Source organism: Synchiropus splendidus, chromosome 17 (assembly GCF_027744825.2).
Source record: "Synchiropus splendidus isolate RoL2022-P1 chromosome 17, RoL_Sspl_1.0, whole genome shotgun sequence".
Taxonomy (NCBI): domain Eukaryota; kingdom Metazoa; phylum Chordata; class Actinopteri; order Syngnathiformes; family Callionymidae; genus Synchiropus; species Synchiropus splendidus.
The window spans coordinates 17,316,791-17,334,010 of record NC_071350.1 but is presented as its reverse complement, the minus strand read 5'-3'; the positions used below and the strand labels follow the sequence as shown (position 1 = coordinate 17,334,010).

The 17,220-nt window shown below is 46.3% G+C and overlaps 4 protein-coding genes across 8 annotated transcripts in view; 1 reads left to right on the top strand and 3 right to left on the bottom strand.

Annotated features, from left to right (window-relative positions):
• Positions 1 to 2,983, bottom strand: part of LOC128748556 (connector enhancer of kinase suppressor of ras 2-like) — a 31,391-nt gene extending 28,408 nt beyond the window's left edge. For all 4 annotated transcript variants that reach the window (XM_053847450.1, XM_053847451.1, XM_053847452.1 and 1 more), the window contains exon 1: positions 2,527 to 2,983. In XM_053847450.1, coding sequence (XP_053703425.1) covers positions 2,527 to 2,590 — 64 coding nt within the window. In that variant the 5' untranslated portion in view covers positions 2,591 to 2,983. The remainder of the gene's footprint in view (positions 1 to 2,526) is intronic.
• A 1,804-nt stretch (positions 2,984 to 4,787) lies between these two features.
• nlrc3l1 (NLR family, CARD domain containing 3-like 1) lies at positions 4,788 to 9,067 on the top strand. The gene is made up of 7 exons (XM_053847457.1): positions 4,788 to 4,977; positions 5,438 to 5,651; positions 5,713 to 5,802; positions 5,868 to 5,945; positions 6,076 to 6,184; positions 6,247 to 6,487; positions 6,559 to 9,067. The coding sequence occupies exons 2-7, from the start codon at positions 5,485 to 5,487 to the stop codon at positions 8,076 to 8,078; spliced, it is 2,205 nt and encodes a 734-aa protein (XP_053703432.1). The 5' UTR covers positions 4,788 to 4,977; positions 5,438 to 5,484; the 3' UTR covers positions 8,079 to 9,067.
• LOC128748563 (interleukin-1 receptor type 2-like) lies at positions 8,348 to 11,670 on the bottom strand. 2 transcript variants are annotated; one of them, XM_053847461.1, is made up of 6 exons: positions 11,524 to 11,670; positions 10,292 to 11,437; positions 10,184 to 10,231; positions 10,035 to 10,100; positions 9,846 to 9,972; positions 8,348 to 9,284 (listed from the first exon to the last, which is right to left on the bottom strand). In XM_053847461.1, the coding sequence occupies exons 2-6, from the start codon at positions 10,314 to 10,316 to the stop codon at positions 9,110 to 9,112; spliced, it is 441 nt and encodes a 146-aa protein (XP_053703436.1). In that variant the 5' UTR covers positions 10,317 to 11,437; positions 11,524 to 11,670; the 3' UTR covers positions 8,348 to 9,109. The 2 variants fall into 2 exon arrangements, with proteins under 2 accessions (XP_053703436.1, XP_053703437.1); XM_053847462.1 differs by having other exon boundaries at positions 9,147 to 9,701.
• Positions 11,448 to 17,085, bottom strand: rnf121 (ring finger protein 121). Its single transcript, XM_053847460.1, has 9 exons — positions 16,963 to 17,085; positions 16,128 to 16,165; positions 15,568 to 15,709; positions 13,564 to 13,718; positions 13,396 to 13,503; positions 12,778 to 12,898; positions 12,586 to 12,719; positions 12,340 to 12,441; positions 11,448 to 11,834 (listed from the first exon to the last, which is right to left on the bottom strand). Exons 1-9 carry the CDS (start codon positions 17,026 to 17,028, stop codon positions 11,714 to 11,716), a joined length of 987 nt encoding a protein of 328 aa, XP_053703435.1. The 5' UTR covers positions 17,029 to 17,085; the 3' UTR covers positions 11,448 to 11,713.
• Between the last annotated feature and the right edge of the window lie 135 nt (positions 17,086 to 17,220).

Sequence of the window (17,220 nt, the reverse complement as noted above, 5' to 3'; positions counted from 1 at the left end):
CGGTTGATCACCATCAATCTGAGCCTTCCCCTCCTCCCTGACAGACCAGTCAGATTATCGGGGCTGCTGAGCAGAAATTAAATCAGAGTGCTGACACATCCTGATATCTGTGCCCAGTAATCCACCGGAACATGGAGTAACAGTCACTTACAGCAGGATTTACATCGCCTCTATCTGGGCATTGATCACGGACCTGCAGCACTTCCAGTCTCAGCGATGGACGACAGATAGAAATGCATCACATACGGTGACGAGGGCGGCGAGAGATTATCTTAAACTCGCAGCGGTGAAATGCTCCCATCAGTCAAGCAGCCTCTGGTTACTGTGCGACTGAAACAACGCGTCACTCAACGCTGGAATTCTTTTCTGTGATGAGGTTCTGTGGTTTGAAGCTGCTTTGTCACAGCTGGGGAGGGGGCGTCCCGCTCAAACAAAACCCTGTGGGAAGGTCACGGGGTCCCCCTTGTTGGCCCCCGGTGACATCACAGAGTGCAAACAGTGGCTGGTCGTGAGAATGGTGGTGGAGATGAATGAGCCGCTCCTCCCCTGCCTCACTTTAAATCACCATGAGTGGCCTGGCTATGGTCGTGGGACATTCTTCAGCCGCGCGCCAGCAGAGGTCTGATGCTGAGGCGGCAGCGTTGACGGCCCACAGGAGTCGCAGTTAGAGCTCGGCGTGGGCGGCGGCGCGGAGGCAGTAAATATATATTTATATAGACGTGTGTGTGTGTGTGTGTCATCCGCGCCTTCTATAAATTGCTGCGGTCTGACACGTGAGCACGTGGCCCCTGCGAACCAAAACACAACTCAGACTGACAGCGCTGGCCATCTCCTCGCTGCACAACTGAAACTGCAGACGCTCACGTTGTTAATTACATAATTTCCGTTTCAGTTTTTGTCTCTCACTTTAAACACTTCTGATCAGGACTGGTACCGGAGCCAAGCCACGGGGAAACAAGAACAATGAGTCAGCATTAAACAGCAGTTTTTTTCCTGAGAAACCAATTTTTAGTTTTGCAGAGCAAAAAAAACATGGTTTCATCACGCCTTACAAGAAGAAAAATGAGTAGTGAGGGGGTGGACTGAAGTTCAGAAAGACTTCCCAAATTGGAGAATCCTCCGCACCTTGAGTACACGATCCAAGATGGCTTCCTCAAACATAAACAGGAAGTAGAAGATTTGAAATAGTGATGAGGGAAACCAAAAGGTTTCGTCACAGGTGTGAGAATAGTTCTGACTTCCGAGGTAGCGGAGACTCAGGCCTTTCCAACTCCAGGCAGGGATAAGTCCTACTGGATCAAGTCAGAAAAAAACACCTATCCAAGGCCAACTTTCAGGGGCGCCATTAGGTTTTGCAGCACAAAACCTGGGAGGTGTCAACAAGACCTTCCGATGGATACCATACCACCTCAGGCTTGCTTCCACAGAGGTGAGCAATCTTTTCTCAAAACAGTGCCTCGTGTCTAGCTGCCCTCTGTGCCTTGGAGCATGCTCATGCTTGTCCATGCTGTCGGCGCCACTTCGTGCTCTACTGAAGGCATTCCACCCTGGTTTGAAGACCAAACCGAGCCTTACTCAACGCAAACTAGTCTCGAGGATCTCGAGTTGGCACTGGGTTTTCAGGGAGGTCACTGAAGATCAGCACCTGCTCAGTACTTTAAGATGTTGCTAAGCAAATGTTCCATAAATTTGATGTATTTTGTTCATTTGCAGCAGTCGACGTTGCTGTTCCTGCGAGTTGCTGTCAACATTATGTGACCCACTAGGCTGGGATTTCACCCCCTGCATTGGAAAAATCCCAGCACAGGGGGATTATTCTGTGTGAAAGACACCAATCCAGTAGGGCTCCGCCTTTTAAGGTAGAGCCTTAAGGAGGACCGTGAAGGATGTACAAAGCAGGCTGGCTGCTTTTGTGTTTCCGTCGCCAAAATCCGACACATTGAACTCCACCCCCCCATCGGAGATGCCCCTTACGGTTGGGAAAATATCCTGAAGAGAAACCTGGAGGTTAATAGTAGGCTCAGATCGCGCCAGGCTACAACGTTACAGACCTAAGGTTTTGGACTGAAGGTGGAATGCAATCAGAAGGAGAACCTACCAGAGAGTTCCTTCAAGCTGGATTCAAACCAGCAGCCTTCCTCAGTGAGTCCAGACAAATTTCACAGAAGAATTTTCTTGAAACATCTAACCCCTTTATACAAAAACAAATAGCTGAATTGAGTTTGTTTCCTATCGTGCTCTGGTCTGTTGCTTCTATCTGGACTGCAAAGTCCTCCATGAAATATTGACAAGCTCAGCCAGCTCATCACTCTCTGTCGGTCCAAATCGAAAGTGACACGAGCAGATTTGAGGTTCCGAGCAGAAAGTGATGTGAGGTTTGCAACTTTAATCTGGAGCAGCACGGATCCTGAAAAGGGTCGCTGGTTGGAGTGCGACTACCGCGGCTGGAACGCGAGCAGAGCCGCAGGATCAGCAGGTGTTTGGGGCTCGGAACACGCGTCACTCAGGTTCAGATCACGAGCTTACCTTTCATCCAGTCCACCACCTGGCTGGAGCTCCACTTGCTCACGGGCTCCATCACCAGAGCCATGGAGGCAGAAGTTGGGTGACAAAAGAAACACACCCCCAACAACCGCCGCGCCTTCGAGATTCAAAAATCAAACCGTGAAAACACCAAAAAATAACGCCGGGATTTGAGGGCTGAAGTTGTGCTTCGGTTCCGCTGAGAGATCGAGACTGATCGATGCCTTCATAGAGCCCGGTCGCGGTCCAGACTTGAGCACATTCCGCTGCTTGTTGTCATGAAAAGGCTCCGTTACTTGTCATTCAAGTCAGGCTCGGTCCAACCGCCGGGTCCCCGCTGCTCGAACCGGCTCCCAGAATCACGTCCGAGCCCCGTGAGGAGCAGCAGGAACAACCAACGGACTGTTGCTCGGGACTTGAGGGCTTGAGGAGGCTGGAGCATCCTCCCTCGTCAACAGACATGGAGTCACCGTGCGAAGTGCGCATGTATGGCGGCTGATCAGTGCCACCACCTTGGAGGCCACACATCATTCTCTTTTCCAACTCAAGCGGACTTTTATTGTGTGACTTCTTTCAGATCACGATCATTAAAGGGGTCATTATTTTTCCTCAATTTTCAATTTTAATTACAGTATTCAAATATAAGAAGTTAGTTAACTATGTCTGTCCTGGCAACGAATTTCATTTTTTCCTGCTATTTAGTATATTATTATAATTTATTTTTACAAATATGTTATTTTTTTATTTCAACAACTTATTTTGTATTTTTAGAAACGTATTATTATTTTATAATAATAATAATAATAATAATAATAATAATAATAATAATGTCTTCAAAATGCTTTGGCTAGATTTCTTTTTTTTTTGTCACTGTGTATTCTCAAACCTTTCGCCAATATCGGGACCACGACTATGTTGGACATACTTCCTTTTCTAATTTTTCAGATGATTTTTTTTTTGTTTGATGAATACAAAAATCTAATCCTGGATTCCTTTTACAGGCACAGTTTCATTTATTTATTTTGTGGATGTTTTATTTTGATTTTTCAATGTCATATTTTAACATGGGCTTTTCTCCATGACATCACTGTTTGTGATTGTTTCATTCTGTCTGAAGATTTGCGTAATTTTTATTTTTTTTAATGTATTTTTAACATTAACACTAATCTTTTTATTGTGAACGTATTTTGTTGTTTTGCACCCATTTTTATTTTTAAAATAAGTTTGTTTTTTTTCAGGCCATGTTTATCCATTTTATTTTTGTTATTTAATTATTATTTTGTTGTTGTTGTTCTGTTTATTTCATTTTTTATTTTTATTTTTTAACTTTTTTTTAGCTACCTACTATTTCCCCCTCTCCTTCACCAGTCTATTTGCAGACAGGCGCACTCACACCTCCATCCAAACCCCATGCAGGAAGGTCCCCTGGTTCCCTCCGACCTGTGAGGCTGCAGCACAAACCCACTGTGCTGGCCTTTAATGATTCATGCCATTGTAATTTATAGTTTCTAATGAATCCCTGTGTGCTGACAACATGTGTGTTGTCGACCTGCGGGCCCGCCTCAGACCCTTCACAGCGCCTGCTACAGCCACCGACTCCTCCACGCTCATCCCTGCTTGTTCTCTGACTCCTCTGGGCACCGATCGCCTCCCATACAGCCAGTGTTTCCTCCTGCCTCTTTGTCGCTGCTCATGCTTCCATCACACAAAGCTCAGTGTAGTGGAAACCACCGCCACCACCAACACTGATGCTGCTTCACCCCCCCAAGCTGTGAGGAGAACAACATTCAGCACACTGAATATACAGCACAACACACCTATGGAATCTAGGCGACAAGTTGTACAGAAGAATATGACCATTTAAAACAAGGCAGCCAAATATAGGAAATAGGATTCGCAGGGTTCCAGCGCTCTGCTGGCTGTGACATTTATGGTGATCAATAGTCATAAATAAATGGTCACAAGCAGTTCACTGCGGAGCTCCATGTCACACTGGGGCAATTTCTGGGTGGAAAATAACACCAGAAAATGTAAATTAATTGATACTCATGGTTAAAGAATAGTTTTATTTTTCTTTATTGATTCATTTATTTTTTGTTATTTTTCAGTGTGTCGTAAGCAAAACAATCACACCGAAAATTTTCCTTCATTTATTTATTATCATTCATTTAGAAATGCTGATTGAAAACTACTGTTTTAAAACTATTGTTTTGAGGGACAATATTTTGTGTCTTTTTTTCAAAAGCATTATATTGTAAACTAATAAAAAACGGAGTTTCACGACGCCTTTTTTTCCCACTAATTTGCGAATTTAATGACTCCGATTTGATATTAAATTGACTGCGGTTCATATTCCCACCTGCAGGTGTCAGGCTCCCTCTTGCGCTCACTCTCGCCTTCAAACAAGGGAAGACGAAGAAGACGTGGTTCACTTCCTTAGCGAAGCGTAAAAATGTAAGTAACTTTACATTGTGTGTTTACTGAAATTCTCGTTTGAATTCGATGACATATTTGTCCAATATTTAATGTTTATGTGTAATAATGAGATGTTTTCCCTCTTAAACGTCTCAACGTCTTTTCAATTCTGTCTGTAAAATAAAACCATATTGAGGGACCGAAGTTCAGACGTTGGCAGCGCCTGAACGTTTAGAGGTTAAAATGGCGGATATTGTTTTTTACCCTGTTTAAATAATTCATATTATATCGGTGATTATTTTGCTATAATGGTTTGCTTGAGTCTTGAGTCTTGAGCTTGTGTGTTCAGCCTAAGAAAATACAGCCTCTGAATTTATGTACAAAAAACACAACCTACTGAATACTGAACAGTTATTTTAGTGATGTGTTTTGTACTTATTACAGTCGCATGATTTATGATTATTACTCTGAGATGACTTCTTGGTTTAATCTCCTCCAGGCGTCTTTGGTCTTGAACATTTCTCGGGCAGCACCTCTCTCCATGGGATGATGGATGATGTTGACATGCACGAGGACTTGTCAGACAGTGGGCACCCCAATAATGAGGTGCTGGAGGAGGAGGAGGAGGAGGAGGATGATGATGATGAGTTCTACATCCCTCCACCCAGGCCAGATCTGGACCTGGGACAAGAGACCGACCTGCTCCTCCTTAGGTACGAACCCACACTGTCATAAGTGATTTCCTGCTACACATCTTTCCTGACTTCCCTCCAGGCGAGCGGCGTCTCCGGCGATGAGCTACAGCTCCATGAACAGCGATGAACTGTCGGAGGGAACGGAGCCAAACACAGACTTGGTCACCAGGTAGATGCTCGAGTGGCGTGAAAGCTCACGGCTGAAGTGGCTGTTGATTTTGTTTTTGGTCATAGAACCCAGCTGGAAAGAGCTGATTCCTACTCCAGCTGCTACTCTGTCGACAGCGAGGACTGTGAAAAGATAACACCAAAGTAAGAGCCAGGTTTGTGGGTGGAGGACGCATTGAGAGGAGTGAAACTACCTTGACACTTTTTCACTGGCTCAGAAGGAGCTGAGGTTGCAGAGAAGTCAATTGTCAATCTTTCTTCCTCTCGTCCGAAGGGTTAAAATGAAGGAGAGCTCCGTGTCCAGTTCTTCTGAAACTGCAGATTTGGATGCAGAAGCAAACGACCTTCGTCGGGATTGTCTCACGGTGGAATTCTCATACAAGGTTTGCAGGACTCTGAGGTCATGAGAAGTGAGAGTTTTTCACCGAGCCGCTCTCGTCCGCAGGCCATTTTCGAGACCCTCAGGCAGCTCTCTGAGGAGGACTTCATCAAGTTCAGAAGGACCCTGTGGAAGAACTATCCGAAGTTGTTCCACGCCTCTCCCGAAGCTCCTGACGTGGTTGGCGTGGTGGACAATCTGCTGGATTGTTACGGCCTGTGGGACTCGCTGTTCGTCACCAGGAAGGTTCTGGAACGGCTGGGACGGAGGAGGGCGGCGGACTGCCTGCAGAACCTGTGCTCCAGAAGTGAGAGCAGTTGCCTCGAGACAGTGACTTGTCTTGACTTGCATGTTGACTTGACAAGCTTCTCCACTTAGATGAGGTGCGTCACGACTTGGCCCAGTCTCTGAGGACGACGTACGGAGTCGACAGTGACACCATGGCGTTCAGCGACGTCTACACGGAGCTGCGCATCACGCCCACACTCGACAGCGGCCCCAACGTTGAGCACGAGGTGCTGAAGATCGAGAAGAGCGGCAGCTTGGATGCAGGACCAGCACTGTCTACCGGGGACATCTTGAGCCAGGAGCAGGTGGAGCAGTCCCACGTCAACCTGGCGTTCCTCACCGGAGTGGCGGGTTCGGGGAAGTCCTCAGTGGTCCGGAAGTTGATTCTGGACTGGGCCGACAAGCGCTCCCACCAACACGTCTCCTTCCTGTTCCCGTTGCCCTTCCGAGTCCTCCAGCAGTTTGAAAGTGGCGAGGTCTCCTTGCTGGACATTTTGCACACACTGTACCCCGAAACCCAGAGGTTGAAGGAGGCGGACTTCAACAGCGAAGACTGCACCATGATGTTTGTCTGCGACGGGTTGGATGAGTACCAGGGCGAGCTAGACTTCACGGACACAGAGCTCCTGAGCGACCACACGGAACGCTGCAGCCTGAACGTTCTGGTGGTCAACCTCCTCCGAGGGAGGCTGCTGTACCGCGGCCTCTTCCTGTTCACCACGCGGCCGCAGGTGAGGAGCTTCATCCCCTGGGACGTGCATCGCCAGGTGCTGGAGGTGAGGGGATTCTCAGAAGCTGCCTGCACCGACTTCTTCAGGAAGAGGTTTGAAGATCAAACCCAAGCGGCGTCCGTTCTCCAGTACGTGGAGTCCAACCCGACCGTGCGCATCATGTGCCACCTGCCTCTCTTCTGCTCCCTGGTGGCGGATGAGTGGCGACACCAGTTCAAGGGTCGCAGGCCTGAGCCGGTGCTGAGCCTCTCCTATATTTACACTAAATTCCTTGTGGTGCTCACGTACCAGCGGCGGCCACTGAGCGCTCCTCTGGAGTTCCTCATGAGCCTGGGACGACTGGCCTTCCACCTGCTGGAGCAAGGGAAGTTCAGGATCAACAAGTCGGACTGGAGTCAGTTCCGAGTCAAGGACGTGGAGGCGGTGACGGTCAGTGGCCTCTGCATCGAGTACCTCACCAAGCCCTTTGTGCTGTACGAGGAGAGAGTCATCAGCTTCATCCATCCCACCATCCAGGAGCACCTGGCCGCGCTCTATGCTTTCCTCTCCTACAAACACCAAGGGAGGAACATCTTCGAGGTGGAGCACTCGGACTCCTTCTCCCTTTCCTGGCTCGGCAAGAACAGCAAGAAGCCCTTCTACCAGTGCGCAGTGGACAGGAGCCTCCAGTGTGACGACGGCCGGCTGGACCTTTTCCTGCGCTTCCTGTCGGGGCTGCACCTGAAAGCCAACGTGGACCTTCTCGCGCCGTTGTGCGTCACGACACCGACCGGCACCGACCATGCGGTGGCTCTGCTGAGGAAGAGAATTGAGAAGAACCAGCAACCCCAGAGGACCCACAACCTCAGGTGCTGCCTGCGAGAGCTGCAGCAGACCTGACGTTTGAACACGTTTACTCAAGTGCCAAGGTAAACAGGAAGTGGTTGGTAAGTCAGAGTTCTGCTTTCTGTTTTAGACGGAAGCAGAAAAGGTCACCGTTTTTGTCGTTGCTGATGATGTGTGGTCATGGTGCGTTCACTGGCACGAGGTCTTTCAGCTGCATCAGGGGTTCTTCACCTTTTTTGATCTCGGGGCCCAACCTTTCCACAGCAAAAGGGCCCGGGGCCCATTCAAGATAGATAGAACTGATTCATTACTTTTGATTTCATTTGTGTTCATTAGCCGTATTTAATGTATTTACACTCAAACAAACCAAAACCTCAGAGATATTTATATTTCATCAAAAAGTCCAACCAGCAGCAGAAGAAGGTGCAAGTAATATTCAGGGAATTTACTAAAGAAATAAAGAAAAAAATACAGTTGATCCAAACTGTTGAGGAAATTGTAAAATCCGAACATGTCATGAATGAAGTTCTGCGTAAAATAAATATTATAAAGCAATGTCTAAATATCGTGGAAAAATGTGAACTCGGAATAATATATGTCATATAAAGAATATAGAAGTAAATGAAAGTCATTCATTTTAAAATTCATTTTAAGAAGCTTTAATGAACAGTTTTTACTGTTGGGAGCGCCGTCACTTTCTTTATCCTATTTTTCTTTTCCAGAACTTCTCCATAGTTGGTAACTGTCTAGTCAATTCAGAGACACACTACTGCCACCATACAGTATGTGGACTAAGTGTTTTTAGACAAAGCGTCTGGCGGGTGTAAAACAAATACTTCTAGCGGCCCTCTAGGGGGCGCTCGCGGCCCAACCAGTGTGTGTCAAATAAAGAAAACAGGAAAAAAATATAGAATTCTGAGCCTTTTAAAATGTTTGTAATATTTATTTCATGTTTCCTTTTGTTTGTTAAAGTGCCAAGGCTTCATTTGCTTCCTAAATAAAGGTTGAGTTTTGGTTGTCGCAGAGTTCCTGAGTGTGAAAGCAGTAACATAAACAGAGTAACAGTCGACGGTCCGCGGCGGCCGTCAGCGTTTCTCCCTCACGTAGCAGCTGCAGCCGGTTTCTCCGAGCGTGACGTGCTTCATGGCGGATCCGGCGGCGTTGGTCACCACGCAGGTGAAGGTGGACTTGAGGTCACGTGATGTGACATTCTTCAGCAGCAGACTCTTCTGGATGACGGAGCCTTCGTCCAAAACCAACCTGCAGGCCAAACAGTCTCTGTTAATCCAGATAATAAAGAAGAAAAGGCCTGGCGAAAATAACACAATACATAAATAAATTAGGAATAGAAAGAAAAATCAAGAAGGAGGGAATTAAAGCGAGTCAAAGAGAGAATGAAAAGATGAGAGGTGGGATGAATATTGTGAAAAAGAAAATATGGGAAATTCACAAAAGTTTGCTAATGTGCTGCAAGGATGGTTTGAGGTGCGATGAAAGAATATAAATATTAAGGAACAAGGGAGAAAATGGATGAGTAAGATGCGGGAACATGACAGTTGCGAGCGGTAAAAGCAGTGAGTGAGGAATATGAAGAGAAAAGCAGGAGGGGAAAGCTAAATAAAAGAGTGGGGAGACGGTCAAAAGAAACGAGAAACACGTGGCGGCTTCAAGTCGTATCTGGAAGAGAGAAAAAGAAGGGGGAAGAAAATGAAACGGAGGAGGTGAAGTGGAGAATTAGCCTAAGAGTAACAGAATATAGAGATATTACAGAGAAAATGGGTTGAAGAAGGGGGTGAACTGGTGAACTGGTGTTAATCTCACTCGTTTGTTTCCGTTTTTCGGCCGCCGTCGTGCGTCTCGTCGGGAAACTCTCCGTTCACGAGCCAGTAGATCAGCGTGACGTCATCGCTGTTCGTTCGCGCCTCGCAGTGGAGAAAGACGGAATCTCCTGTTGGCGCAAGTGGATCAGTTTAAGGTCGAAGTCACCGGCGGCTCCGAAGAGCGCCTGACCTGGATGGGCTTTCATTCGGATCCGGTCCGGACCGATGATCGCCGGAGTCGCGTCTTCATCGGAGCCTGCGGATGGAAGAGAAACGCCGGGCGTCAACAGACGTGGATGTTGTAAGTTTCTCACACCTTATCATCCTCCTCCTCCTCACCTCGGCGCCCTTCGGTGACCAGCAGACACAGAGATCCTAAGACTGCGCCTTGGAAAAAAAACAGCCTTCACAGTGAGGACGATGGGTCCGAGTTGGTGTTCGACTTACCTTCGATCACGGTGACGAACCTCATGTTGCTCCGGTGACTCTTCCTCCTGCTCCCGTCCTTAAATAGACCAGCAACTTCCCTGAGTCATAACTTACCGGAGCCTGCAGGGGAATCCCTCGCGCTCGATGACGCAGGGAAAAACTAACGGAAAATAACGTCAAAACTGGATAAATGAGAAAAAGGGATAAAAATATAAATCAAAGAAAGAAAAGGGGGTGGTGAATTACTCATAAAAAATAGTAGAATCGATGGTAGAATAAAAACAAATGATGAAGATGATGAGAATGATGAGAAAATGGTGGAAAAAATAAAGAAAAAAGAAATGACACGGAAACCAAGTCAGGAAAACAAGGCAACCTAAAGAGGCAAGTGAGGCAGGTAATAAGAAGGGATAGTAAATAGAAGAGGAAGGTAAATAAGAAGGTATATAAAAAGTTATGAAGAGAGAAATACGAAAAATAAAAATTGTTATTTAGGAGGGGAGAAAGACGGATAAGTGTGAGGAGGAAGGCAAGGAACTGACAAGAGAAGAAACAGATTTGAGGAGAAGGAAAAACTGAAGGAGAGAAAGCAAGTGAATGAAAATAAAAAGAAACAAAAAGCCCATTTAAAAAGTGGACGAGGATTGAGGAAAATAAGAAGTGGCGTTGGGAGGAGACCACAGGGCGGACCCACGACAGAAGGAAGTTTCACTGACTACAGTGGAACTTTAGGGGTCATGATTCTCAAGTCTTGCCTGGGAGTTCCTGGACCGAATGAGTGATGTTATGGAGATGATCTGAGCAGCTCCACATAAAGGAGCCTCTGGAAAGCAGCTCAAGGTGAAGGCTTCCTCCTTCAGGCCACAAACGCACCGGCATTTCTGACAAAGAAGCTAAAGGAGTAGAGAGCCAATCTCGGAGGCATGGTGCGTTCAGGGGCCGTCAGAATGACAGCAATAGTGTCAGGATCAGTGTGGCGTCTCCAGACTTCTTCCACTGGAACATCAAGTTTCCAGCAGGTCAGTAAAGTCGACGCGGCCAAAAGGCAAAATGAAAACCAACCATGGATTCCCACAGTTCTGATGGCACCCGAACGTGCACTCGTGATGACAACGCTAGCATCTCAGCAGAAGCTAGCTGGAGCTTAGGAGTCTAGAAAGTCGTCTGGAAACAGGAGAAATGACTTTATTTCATCGTGTTTGACTGCAGCCACTAATAAAACACTTAAGACATGACTTGGTAAAAAGTACCTGAAAGGATTCCCGGGAACAATCCTTCACTTCTTTTCGGGCAGTTGCACCAACAAAATGGACACGAAACACAAAAATTTTACTAAGAAAAGTCCATCAAACCGTGAACAGATACGTGTCCGTGGATATTTACAAACCCAAAAAAAACAAACAAACAACTGCGTGGCGTTTTGAGTCCGTGTCCGTGCCGTCACTCCAGGCCCAGGACGTAGTTGATGCCCTGGACGAAGCCGATGATGACGGGCTGCCAGGCCACCAGGTAGCGCAGCCAGTCCAGCAGCTGCCCGTACATGACATGGGGCCGCTCCCAGCTGAGAGGCCGCCGTTAAGAAGAGGAACTCTGGAGCAGTGGTTTGGTTCATTCAGAGCCGCATTTCACACTAAAAAGAGTGAAGAAAATTCTTTTTTTTTTGACGGTTTCTGACCCCACATTAGGCGTGGGACACTCCAGGCCACGATGAACCACCGGAGTTTCATTTAACTGAACCATTTATGATCTGCATTAACCAGGAAGCTTCACGTATCCAGTGACAGCCAACCTCTGGATCTGCATCTGAGCTGAACAACACTGACCTCTACTCCCCCTCAGAGCTTCTCTGACTCCACCCTGGCTACACTCTCTGCTTCGCCCTTTCACCTGCTGAGTAATAAACCCATGTTACGCTCCAGCCAAGAATAGCACTGGCCTTCTTCTTTCACCATTTACTGAAACAGGAAGTGGTTTGGGAGCCACAGAAGCTTTAGCTCACCGACACTTCCACACTTCCTCTTGTGAACTGGAGCTTGTGCTGTACGTGACAACATGATAAAGGATACGGATTGCTGAACATCCTCTTCAGGTCCACCTTCTCTTTGCAGTACGGACACATCTGCTTCTTACCCACGATGCACCAGCCGCGGATGCAGAACTCGTGGAACCTGGATGGAAAGTCAAGGTCTGGAACAGTGTGGAGGGAGACGACCGTTACCGCTGACTGATAGTATGAGCTGCAGCCCCCCATCTCACCACCAGGGGGCAACACACTCGACTCTACAGGAGAATCCCTGGCCCTCTAAGGATACACATGGTTGCAGGTGAGCCGGTAGGTGTTCTCGATGATGCCCTCTTCGCTCACGTCCACCAGGATGGGCTGACCGCAGACGGCGCAGATGTCGTCAGACAGGTGTTTGGCCGGCAAGCCGGAGGCACTGTAGTACTGCGGGAGGGCGAGAGAGCTCAGCGGGGTTCGGCGCCGAGGCGGCCTGCGTACTCACACCAACAGTCGACGCCATGAAGTCCGCGCACATCTCGGCAAAGTCTCGGCCCAGGACGCCGTAGTACAGGCCGTAGAACAGCAGCGAGACGCCAAAGTCCATGGAGTCTTCAGGTTTTATTCTGGACAAACAGAGTCAGAGTCAGTCATAACTTTGCATAGGCTGCAGGGGAAACGTGTTCGCTAAATAACATCAAAGCTGGATAAAAGAAAAAAGAGAGGATACAAATTATAAATAAAATGAAGAGATGGGGCTAGTGAATTGCTTAGAAAATAAAAAGTAAAAATTATGGTAAAAGAAAAACTAAAGAAAAGACAAGAAGAATGAAGAGATGAAAAGCTTGAAAATAAACAGAAAATGGTCGCGAAAAGAAACAGGAATGAATAACCCAAAGAAGCAAGGGAGAGAGGAAGGTAAGTAAAAAAATGTAAAAAAAAAAAAAAGGATACAAATACTGAAAAATGAATCACCAGTTATGAAGAGAGAAATACGAAATTATTTAGGAGGGGAGAAAGAATGAAAAGATTGAAAGACAAAGAAAGAAGGTCAAAACTGGCAGAGAAGAAAAGAAACACAAGTGAAGGAGCGGTGCCACGAGGCGCCCCAGAGAGTCCGTACCTGAATATTAGATTGATGCCGAACAGTGTAAACATGACGACGCTGTAGCCGACGATGCCGGTGGCGTAGCTGATCTTGTACAGGAGGAGGAACCACTTGTACACCAGCCTGCAGGCGCCACACAGGTCAGCACTACAACTCTGAGAATGGGGAGGTTTGGGAGGGTACCTGGGTGTGGTGCAGGCCAGGGGCTTGCGGGTGGCCCGGTAGGAGACGCAGGCTGTGATGACAGAGAAGATAAACCAGGTGGTCAGGAACCTCCACCAGTGCAGTTTGGTAGTAAAGTAGAGAGGAACTACCCACATCTGGAAGAGAGTCACCAGCTGCAAGAGAGCACAGCGGAGGAGTTGAATTCTCACATGAAAACCAGGCGACTGATGCTTTTCCACGCTCCATGTCTTCACTTTATTTTTTATTGAATTGAAGTTTAAATACTAGGTGTGATTTCTGGTGCTGCCACAGCAGAGTGATGGAGGAGTGGGGAGAGAACAGTGGAAAAAAAACTGTGGATTATATCGACTCATTTATGTCACATGACACTCAGATGTCGTGACTCCATATGTGTCATGTTCAGATGATGCGGCAGGAAATGTAATGACTAAACGTAACACATGAAAACATTTAATCGAGTTGCATTCTTGACCCCAAAAGACTCACTTCAGTATCTATTATAACTTGCGTTTTCATACAGAGATTATGCATTGACTTTAACGTCAGTACAGTACAGTACAGTACAGTACAGTACAGTACAGTACAGTGCACCTGGACGTGACTCCAGTTCTATGAGTGTGTGTGTGTGTGAGGTTTCTCTACTGGTTTCATCAGATGTGAGAATAGACAGTGGGATCACTTGGTCACGCAAACAGAAAAAAATGATTTTCCATTGTCAGACCACTGCGAGGTATAAATATCACATTACGTTTCTGTGTGCAAAACAAAGACGGCACAGACCAGTTTCAGAAGGAACCATTCACCATTGTGGACTGGACCTGAGTCAACCTGGAACCACCAGATCGTTCTAGCTCAGCGTGAATGTCGTTTTTATTTTAGCAAAGGTTTTGTGGAACTTTTTGTTATTTATATTGTTAACCTATTTTGAAGTAATTTTTTTAAACTTATTGTTATACTATGATATAACATATTGCTCTTATTACCACAAATATAAAAGCTCTTTAGCATCTGCAGTGTCTAATTTATAAAGCCCTCTTTGGTGAACAGACCATACGAGGTTAAAATCTAAAATGGAAATTTGAATTGAAGTCCAATAATGTTTTGTTTTTCTTCTAAGGACCGCATCATCTTTAAACCTACCCGACCTTTTATTTTATTAAATCAGCACAACTAGCTGTGTAAATGAATAAATGTTTTGATTTACCTATAAGCCGTTTTTTTATAAATAATTTTCAGTTTCAATTTCACAGCTACTTTCTATTCTCTCGGTGATTTTAGGGGAAGCTGCCGCGCCAGCGGGAGTCTTCTGCGTCGCTCTCGCGCGTCCCGTGTCTCAGGAACCCCCGGGTCCCTCTGGTGGCCAAAGGGAGACACAGCACCTTCATGGCACGGATGAAATAACGCTCTTTAGTTGATATTAAGTTAATTTAACCTGAATATACGTGGCCAGTGCCTTAAAACAATTGCCGCATACTGCATGGTGGCAGTAGTGAGTCACTGAATTGACTTGACAGCTGCACATGTGTGGCAGTTACCAACTATGGAGAAGTTCTTAGAAAGAAAAAATGATAAAGTGATGGCGCCCCCTAACTGTAAATACTGTTCATGAAAGCAGTATTTAAAATGAATTGGAAAATTTGATGGCAATACTTTAATTTACAAATTTACTTATATCTTCTTTATATGACATATATTATTCTTATTTCAGGATTTTTCTCCAAGACATTGTTACATTACTCAGAATTGTATTCATGACATGTTCAGTTTTCTAATTTTCTCAACAGTTTGGATCGACTGTATACTTAAAATTTTATCCTTTCCTTTATTAAATTTTATGAATATGGACAGAAGAGGATAGAGGTGAGAATACTGTAAGGAAGACTTTGGAGGAAGACAGAAGAAGACCTGTGTCTTCTCTATGAATGTTTTTAGCGATTCACGGTCACAACAACTAGTAAAGCAGTCGACCACTGACGTAAGAGCCCGAGCCTCGTCACTCACATTGTATGACTTTGAATGTCTCTGCTTCCACTGCACCAGGACGAGCTGAGCAACCACCAGGGTGACGATGAGGATGAGCACCATCTCTGCGTGCATGGCCTCGTGGCCTTTGTGCTTGGCATGCATCTTCGCATGCTCCACCCTGAGGAGAGGAAGACACACCACACCGCTCATCAGAAACAGCACCATTCTCCAGCTTCCCATGGAAAACAAGTTCAACAACGGAGAGCTCGGACTGACGACAGTCACATGTGCTTCTGATCCAAACACTTCATTGTCATCCAGCATTAACAGGTGGAGTGTGTCAGACTAAATATGTGTAGGGTAATCCTCAGAAAGAGACAACACAGAGTTGAGGAACAGGAATCATCTTGCCAGATTAAACCCTCAGAAGACAACAGTTCAGTTCTCAGACAAGATATTTAACTACTTCAGAGATGAGGCAGAGAAGTCACACGTTGCCACTAATCCTTCAACAAATGCTTATTTCACATGTATTTATTTTATGTATTGTCATACTATTTACATCACAGAAGAATGAACATCTGAGTCAGACTTACTGCCACTTCTCCTCCGGTGACAGCTGGGCCACGTCGACCTGTAAAGAGAGAGAAGAGGTTGAATCGTGCGCAGGATGCGACATATGAAGCAAAAACATGGGGCAATAGGACAACACAACTATTTCAGGAAATTATACGACACTCATAACTCTTCCTGGATAGTACAGCTGTGACCTCAGGGCCGGTCAATGACACTCTTTTCAAAGCACTTTTCACTGAACAACGTAGCTCAATTTCGCGGCTTGTTCAACCGTGTAAACCATCAGTGATTCATGACTTGAATTCCTGCCTTGTTTAGAAAGCTAGCTAGAAATAAAATGGTCATCGCGGTTGTACAAAGCCTTCAATGTTTCAAGACACTTGTCGGGAAATTTCATAATAATTTAATTTACTTCGTTATTACAGAATATTTGGCTCCTAGAATTACGAAACAGGTGCGTGTAGCATTTTCTAATATTTTATTTATAAACCCCGACGATCATCGCGCACGTCTTACTTCGAAAGCGTCTTATTTTATCGGGTACTAGAGGTGACCTTTGACCCAATCAGCCACATCATCTCAATGAGCCGAACAAATGACGCCATCACGTGACATAGGTGTTGACCAACCCCCAACTGGAGCCGACTCGCGGTGGAACCTCACAAAATAGCACCAGGCCCGTGGAAGACTGGACGACGCGTCAGCTGGCGAGCTCTCGCTCAACCTTCCACGGGCTCGGTCCACCGGCTGACAGCTAGCTGCTGACGCTAGCATGTAGCGGCTAGCAGCGCGAGCGGTCGTCCAAAATGGACGGGGTGGCTCACCCCCGGCGGAGAGTTCGCCCGACGAGCTCACCTGGATCGCTTCACCATGGTGGTCGTGCTCCACACCGTCAACCTCTACCTCGAACACCCCGGCCATCTTCCGAGTCACCGTTCCGGATCCATTAGCATTAGCAACAGCAACGCGAAGGTCACTTCCGCTTGCTACTGTTTATCCCGCCTTCAAAATAAACGTCAAAAGAAAACGCCAAAAAAAAAACCGAAGATCTGCACTTAATTGCCTCTGGCGTTTCTTATTTTAATGTGTGTCTTTTCACAATTGTGGTGTTTA